Source organism: Echinops telfairi, unplaced genomic scaffold, assembly GCF_000313985.2.
Source record: "Echinops telfairi isolate 266 unplaced genomic scaffold, ASM31398v2 ScPeMD7_7469;HRSCAF=8507_1, whole genome shotgun sequence".
Lineage (NCBI taxonomy): Eukaryota > Metazoa > Chordata > Mammalia > Afrosoricida > Tenrecidae > Echinops > Echinops telfairi.
This window is the reverse complement of record NW_022111373.1, coordinates 81,143,382-81,151,575: the sequence shown is the minus strand read 5'-3', so window position 1 is coordinate 81,151,575 and position 8,194 is coordinate 81,143,382. Positions and strand designations below refer to the sequence as shown.

Here is an 8,194-nt window from a genome sequence, read left to right as displayed (position 1 = left end):
GTACAAATGCGCTTTACACAATTGATGTGTGTATGGATTGGGATAACAGTTGTATGAGCCCCTAATAAAATGTTAAAAAAAAAATAGTATCCTTTTACATTTGAGAATAAAAAAAAAATTAAAAAAAGCTGACAGTTAAATGTTGCAGCCACTTCTGATAACGTACATGCGGGCCAACGCTTAAGGAAAATCCTTTTGGTGGGTCATCCTGTTTGGATGAAAAAAACGCTAACTTCTGCTTCCTTTCCTTGTGTACGCCAGTCTGACATGCTGCTTGGAACACCAGTTATTTGTATGACCTCAAGGGAAACGAATGAAACATTAAAATCCAAATTGCTTATATGGATTTAAAATAATATTTGTGGCATAATATTCTTCATTTTGTATGTAATATTTTTTATTCTTATGCAAAGATAATCAGCCAACCCGTTTGTTATTATTTGTGAAGATGGATTTTTTCTCATGAAACTCCCTATAGAAAATTTCAAGCATACATACAAGCAGAGAATGTACTCATCCCACAGCTTCAGCATAATCAGCAAGACTTTTTTCCCCATTACAATAACGTTTATTTTATTTTTAGAAGGAATTAACAGAAAGTATTAATAACATTTAGAGAATTACTTCAGTATTTCTATGATGTGTCAGTTGTTTAAGAGGACCTATTATGATTTCGTTTTCTCAGCTATACGTTTGAGAAAACAGTGTGAGGACGCCTCTGAGCTCCTTTGAGTCCACAGGGGAGCAGGGGCATCCATCTCTCCATCCGCCCAAAGTGATAACCACATGGCATGTCTCGTCTCGGTTCCTCTTTCACCCATGCTGGCACCGGCCCGCTGCTCTGCTGGGTTCAATAACCCATTGCAGGTGGCCACGCAGCACACAGACAGGATTCACGGTTATGGGAGTATTAGGGTTCACAGGACTACAAAACTTTAAGGATACAATCTTTGGTCCAAAGCAGTACCTCTCATTAGCCAGCAGCCTGGTCTCTCTCTGGTCCTCGGTCTCTCCGCCACATATTCCCTTAGCCTTTGCTGGGCTCCTCAGGCCAGGAAGCCCATCCGCCGCTCTCCTCTCAGTGTCTGGTCTCAGTGCTGCAGCTCCTCTCTCTGGTGTCTTTGCACTTGGCCTGGCCTGGCTTCTGCTCCCTCCTTAACTTCAGGCAGGCTTCTCTGAAGAACTTGCTCTGCTGGTGGCTCTCCTTCCTTGATGGTCCCAGAAATTCCCTTGTGTTCCTGCTTCTCAGATAGCTCTCATACCCAGCGAAATGGCAAAACTGCCCAGTCTCCTCTTTCAGGGTTTTGATCATCCTATTTGTATGGTCCCACCCAGCTGTTTGATGAGAGGTAGCGAGAAATGGGTAGAAGAGCCATATTAAATTTCATTTCACTACAACAGTTAATATAGTTTTGCTACATTATAGGTGTATTGTGGGTTTCCCCTCACTAGCTCAGGCCAGCAGTCTGTTCGCCGGTGTTTTTCTCACAGTGAAATTGTCTATAAACTTTGTAAGCTGTGATAGAAGCTCTTCAAAATGCTTTGAACCAAAAGTTAGGAAACAATTTCAAACGTTTAGAGGACTGCATTTCTAAGTCGAAGTCCAGGCGTCAGCTGGTAACGTTCTCAGGGAACTGTAGCGTTAGTGGAACTACAGATGTCAAGATTGCCTCGTCCCCTCTGTGTGCGGTGGCTCACGACGTACTGTGCTCTTGGCTTCCAGATAGCAGTGGTGATGGGCTCCTGCACCGCCGGAGGGGCTTACGTGCCTGCAATGGCAGATGAAAACATCATTGTCCGCAGGCAGGGGACCATTTTCTTGGGAGGACCTCCCTTGGTAAGAATGTATTTTCAACTATCATGCTTGGGAACAGTTTACGCTACTCTGCTTGACAGAAAATCTTTGTTTGGTGGGGTATGGGTTCCAGATTTTCAGAACAACAATTGATACGTGTACTGTGTGTTTTGAGCCTTACATTTTAACCTTTATAATTACATTGAATGAAGCAGCAGTTAAGAAACCAAACTATGCTTTGCCCTAGGAAAATCTGTTACAAAAGACCTCTTTCAGGGTTCAAAAAGCAAATGTGCCACTTTGATGATTAAGACGGGCTGAACCCAAAGGATTGCTGTTGGGTCATGGTTTGTTTTGCCGACAGCTAGGAGAACTCTTGGCCAGGAGTACAAGAAACATGCATGGTGACAGCACCTATGAGAGCAAAGCTCAACTCACCCAATGGTTGGAATTCAAGCCCACCAGCTGCTAGTATTTAAAATACCTGCAGCCGAGCAACACACACAGTTTACCCAACTGGTGGATGGATGGTGGCATTCGATGCAAATCAAAACTACAATGCGAGTCCATTTTACACCCACTAGGCTGACTATACTTACAGTAACAAGTGCTGTGAGGGTGTGGAGAAATTGGAATCCTCACACATTGCTAGTGAGAATGTCAAATGTCCTTTGGGCTGTCTGGAAGCTCCTTAAACAATTAAGGGTTACCATACCCAACGAAACCCACTGCCACCAGGTCAATTCCAACTCATAGCAACCCGGTGTAGAGGTTTCCAAGGCTGTAAGTCTTTATAAGAGCACTTAGCTTCATCGTTTTCTCTCTGAAACACTGGTGGGTTTGAACCGCAGACCTTTCGGTTAGCAGTCTCACACGCACCCAGCAGCACCTCCATATGTTCCATGAATTCCTTGGTATATACCAGAGAAATGAAAACATCTTCACAAAACCTTGTACTCAAGTGCTCATCGTAGCCCTAGAGTGGACACAACCCACACTATCATCAGTTAATGGACAAACAAAATATGGATAGCATACAATGGAATACCATTCATCGATAAAAAATGGAAATACTGATTCATGCTACAACATGGATAAACCTTGGAAACATCATGCTGAGTAAAAGAAGCCATACATGAAAGGCCACATAGTGTATGCTTCCTTCCTATGAAATGTCTAAGTTCACCCACAGCCATAATAGTCAATTCCAACTCCCTGTGACCCTTTCTAGGGTTTCTGAGGCTGTACATCTTTACTGGGGCAGACAGCCTCATCTTCTTCCAGCAGAGAAGCTGGTGGGTTCGAACCTTTGACCTTGCAGCTAGCGTTCCAGTGCCTACTTGCTAGCCCCACCAGAGCTCCTTTCAGAAATTCTAGACCAGTTAACTCCACATAGACACAAAGTTGTTGCCAGGGGCTTGGGGAAATGAGGAGCGGCGTGTGGCTCAGTGGTGGTTCACTGTTGCTTTGGGTCGATGAATATGTTCTGGAGTTAGGTAGCAGTAAAGGTGGCACAAGCCTGTGACTACTAAACGCTACTGAATCCTGCCCTTTCAGGTGATGGTTTTTATGGTGTGGGACAATGCTTGGTGAAGTAAAGGGTAGATAAAGAGAGGAAGACCCTCAACAAGCTAGACTGACACATTAGCTGCAATAATGGGCTCAAGCAAAGCAATGGTGAGGTGGTGCCGACGCAGCAGTGCTTTGTTCTGCTGCACATTGAGCGACAGGGAGTGCGAACTAACTCAATGGGATCTAACAATGCAAATCATATCTCAAAAGACAGTATTGCTTCGAAAACCTATCAAGGAATATCTTTGGCTCTAGAATACGTCATGTGAATTTTTAAAAAAGCTAAGAAAGAAAAGCATGGTAAAAAGAACTTATACTTTGAAAGAGATTAAGTGTGATCCCAAAATAATTGTGCTAATTTTCAGTGACTTACTGAAGAGCAGGTAAATTCAAAGAGCTGCAACTTCAAATGTGCTATAAATTTTAAGGGGGTATTCAGAAAGCCAATAGTGTTTATTACTCTTGGAACTTTCCCCCACCTCCAGCTGTATATGTTACTGTCATTGGCTAATCAAAGGAAAAGTCATTCAAAATATTCTTTTGACGCATGTCACACACTTTAAAGTGAATGGTCCTTGCTTATTGTTTATTAGAAAATAAATAGATGTGACTGAAAATTCAGAGCAACTTGTTGAGAATACAATCACGGGCCATAATATTGGAAGAATGCTAAAGGTTTTCTAGATAATATTTTATCTACGGGGAGATAGGTCTAATGTCTGTTTCCGTGGGTGTGGTTTTGTACATTTGAAAGAAGCTACTTAAGCAGAGAAGTCTGTGGGTTTGTTAGAGAAGGAACCTGGTTCATAGTGGACTGGAGGGTGTGTGTGGACTGGAGGGTGTGTGGGCTGGAGGGTGTGTGTGGACTGGAGTGTGTGTGGACTGGAGTGTGTGTGGGCCGGAGGGTGTGTGTGGACCGGAGGGTGTGTGTGGGCCGGAGATTGTGTGTGGGCCGGAGAGTGTGTGTGGGCCGGAGGGTGGGGAGGCTCAGCGGCAACTCATCTGTTAGAGGAATTCTAAACTCTGATGCTTGTTTTAGTTGAGATTCCAAAAATAACGTGGGGTTAGTTGCTCTGGTGGACGGTAGTAAATTTTTAAAGGTGCTATTTGCTTTCCAGTCGTTTGTATCTTCTGTACTTGTTATTAAGGAGTTGTGTAGTTACGGGTTGTTGCTAAACTGCAAGGTCAGCAGTTTGAAACCACCCACTGTCCTGGAGAAGGATGGGTCAGTCTAGTCCCGTAAAGGGTAGCGTCTCAGAAACTTAGCAGGGGCAGTTCTTGCTAGGGTCCCTATGAGTCAGCATCCACTGGATGGCAGGGAGTTTGGTTTGGGCTTGGTATTTTGGTAGAATAAGCTGCTTTATTTTAATTTTCCCTTTGAATGTTATCATCTTTTTACCTGTTACCATATCAACCCTGCAGTGAGTGTTCAATAAATAATGAATTGATGACAAATCTTGTTTTTTTCCACCCTGGTTTATATTAGTCAAAGCCCTTAGAATAAGTACAGCATGTCTGATGTTTATTTCTTTTAACAAGTCTAAATAATCAGGCACATATAATTAGTTCTTGTTTGGATTGAATTCTGTTCTACACTAAAGTTCTTTGGAAAGAAGAGAGACAAGAATTTAGTTTTGATGGTGGAATAATTGGAGGTGAAAATTTTAATTACCACTCCCGTGGGCTACTATTTTATTTATAACAAAGCTTTTGATGTAGAACAAGCAGTTATTTCTGTGCCATATTTTAGATTAGTGTTCATTATTCTAATGGAAACATTTCCTGTTTGAAGGAAAGGAAAAATTAATCAATCTTAAGAAGTAGCAATCAGTAAGTAAGTCCTAAGATGCCACGTTGGTATTTAGCACATAAAATTTTGTCTTCCTCCTTTCTGTTAAAATTTCTCAGGTTATAATTAAGGCATTCTTAATTTGTAACATGAGATCACTCTCTTTTTGATCATATATTCTGGAATTTTAGGTGTAGATAATCTCGATTTCCCCCCACCTTAAAGAGAGTACATACTGTTTGTTTGGTGGTGACTGGCAATTGTTTGTCTCGGTAGAGATTTTATGAAAAGAAGGCACTCCTTCAGTGTACGTTTATTCAAATGTGAGTGTCCGTACTTCCTGCTCTCAGAGGGCTCCGGGTCCAGGGGACAGACACCTTTAGGTCACTGAAGTGCACACTGACAAGTACCTGTAGGAAGTGCCAGTGCACCATGGTGAGAACACCCTGGGTGAGAAGACCCTGTGCTGTTAATATAGCTGTCATTATCGGTAGGAAGACTTGGGTGGGCTAGGAAAAGCCACATGGAGTGGGGCTGCGACCCTAAGTGAGCACTCACCAGGAAGGTGAGCGGGAAGAGGGTCCTGGCAGTGGGGCCAACATTTGCAGAGGGCTCTCGGCATTTGCAGCATAACAGCTGGGAGAGAGGATGGGCTTTCAGATCAGAAGCGTCTGGCTCCTTCATTCGTTCAGGGGCTGTGGGCAAATCCCTTCGAGGCTCCACACTCAGCTTTCTTCAACTGTGGACCGGAGAGACATTCTCTAGGCTTGCCGAACCATGCATGAGAAGACACGATGTTCTTTTCACTCCCTGGAAGAAAGGGCGGTGGGTGTCGCTGGGGGAAATTCATGCCGGGGAAGCATTTTGTTCCCTCTGGTGCGCAGACCTCACCACTGATCTCCCCTCATTTTGTAGGTTAAGGCAGCCACGGGAGAAGAGGTGTCGGCCGAGGACCTTGGCGGTGCTGATCTTCACTGCAGGTGACACAGGGGCGGCCACTTCTCTCTAGGATCGGCGGTGGATACCATCTGTTTAAAACAGTCTGGAAATTTGTTTTTTCAAGGGCTAATTTTACCAGATCAATGTGCGGGCCCCGCCCCCCCCAATCTCCTGTTTTCAGGTTAAATGATAAACAGTGGGTTTTATTAACGAGCTGGAGGATCAGCTCTGTTAAATACTGGAGAGTCAGGTTTCTTGTTTAGTTAACAAGCACCCATTGAGCACTTGTTAAATGCCAGGCACTTTTCGAGGTGCCGGGGAAAGGCAGTGAACGAGATGAACATGGATTTCATCTTCAAAGAGCTTATGTTCTAGGTGACATGGGAGAAACCAATAACAATCACAACACACACATGGATTGTGAGAACTACATAGGAGTAGTATAAGGTAAGACATGGAAGATAGATCTAATCCAGTGTAGTAAGTTGGTGTTTGATAACTGGTTTTCTGGGGGAAAAGGACTCCGATTTGTGGTATTTGCTGATTTTGTGGTATGAATGATCCCACCATGGCTGATTTCAAGTTAGCAACCTGCCGTCATCAAGTGTGCCAAGAGAGGTGCAATCATCTCTTCTGGGCTAGGTGTAAGCTGGCTCTGGCACTCTGCTGATGAAACCTTGGCAGGCTGGAGGTCAGGGGTAAGACTGTGATTTACCTCCTAGGATTTGTGTGGATTAAATGAGATAATAAGTATAAAGTACTGGAAGCAGTACCCACGCTCAGTAAGTACCTACACATACAACTGCCAATAGAAGTGTCCATCACTGGTCTTTGATGGCTTATGTTCTTTCATTAAGAGCAATAGGACCTTGTTGCAGGCGTTTCAGCAGAGATGTGGCTCCACCAGATACTGCATTGGAAGCCCACCTTGGCTGCCGTGTGGAAGATCCTGGGAGGACTGGCAGAGCCCTACATGGGCATCTGTTGGATGCTTGTATCGGCAGATGCTGGTTGCCTTTGGTGAATAGTGTTGGTAGGAATAGTAGAGGGAAGTGAATGGATTTGAGCTCCATTTTTGAGGTGGAATGGACAGGAAAGTGAGGTGACAGAGCTGTTGGCGTGGAATGTTGGGAGGAGCAGATTTGTGGGGGCTGGGCTCAAGCCTTCCTGTGGGACTGGATGAGGTAGAGATGCTGGGTGGGGAGAGATCTTTTTTTTTGGAGGCATCAGTGAAGGAGAGGTGAGCTTCAAAACCATGGAACTAGATGAGCTCACTGTGGGGCCCACGACCATATCCTTAGGAAATCAAGACTCAATAGCAAGCAGATCTAATCCCCAAACTCAGCAGCCCTACAGGTACAGGGACCTCCTTTTGCCTTTTCCGGTCGCAAACCCAGGCAACAATGGAAAAGAAGTCCAGTGGGTGGGAGAAGGAAGCTGTGGTAGCCTTCTGTTGGCTAAGGGGCATTTGCCTCAGTGTTTCATTCCTTGAGCACTTATTGGGGGTAGGCTGATTTTAATAAGAGTTAGGAGCACTTCAGAATTCCAGGCGGAATCCCTGCCTGCCCTCAATGATTTATAATTCAATTAGGCAGATAAGAAATATAAATGAATGAGTCAAAAGAGAGCTAAAGTATAATTATAGTAGTATACCTCTCCATTTACATCTAAAGACCAAAGGCAAAATGCCGAAGGGGATGGCTAGAGTAGAGTTGAAGGAGAGAACAGCTGAGAGTGAGGGATTGCGTGTCCTAACTGGGTTTGAACAAAATGCTTGTTCGTTCGGGTGCGTAGAACTGGATGAGCACGATGTAGCATTACTGCCTACGCACAGGGTCCCTCAGACAACCCTCTGGCTCTTTCAGTCTCTGGAAGACTCTGAATAGATGTTATATGCATCTATGCGCAGAGGTAAGGATACTGAGTTAGTTAATTGTGCCAACCTGGCCGATAATCACATGTGGGGCTAATTGAAAGGCGGAATGATAAATGGGTGGTAAGCCTCGTCTTTCTAGTTCTCGGGTCTCTTGCTTTGTGATGGTCGCACCAGGGTGCAGCTGCCTTAGCAGTTCCCTGCTTCAGCTTGCAAGATTGACTTC

General features: G+C 44.3%; 1 protein-coding gene across 2 annotated transcripts in view; it reads left to right on the top strand.

Annotated features, from left to right (window-relative positions):
- The window catches only part of MCCC2 (methylcrotonyl-CoA carboxylase subunit 2), an 83,672-nt gene that overhangs the window by 37,795 nt on the left and 37,683 nt on the right, over positions 1-8,194 (top strand). For both annotated transcript variants that reach the window (XR_006679565.1, XM_004703550.2), the window contains exons 7-8: positions 1,724-1,837; positions 6,072-6,136. Coding sequence is in view for 1 of the 2 variants with exons in the window: in XM_004703550.2 (XP_004703607.1) it covers positions 1,724-1,837; positions 6,072-6,136 (179 nt within the window). In the remaining variant the exon portion in view is untranslated. The remainder of the gene's footprint in view (positions 1-1,723; positions 1,838-6,071; positions 6,137-8,194) is intronic.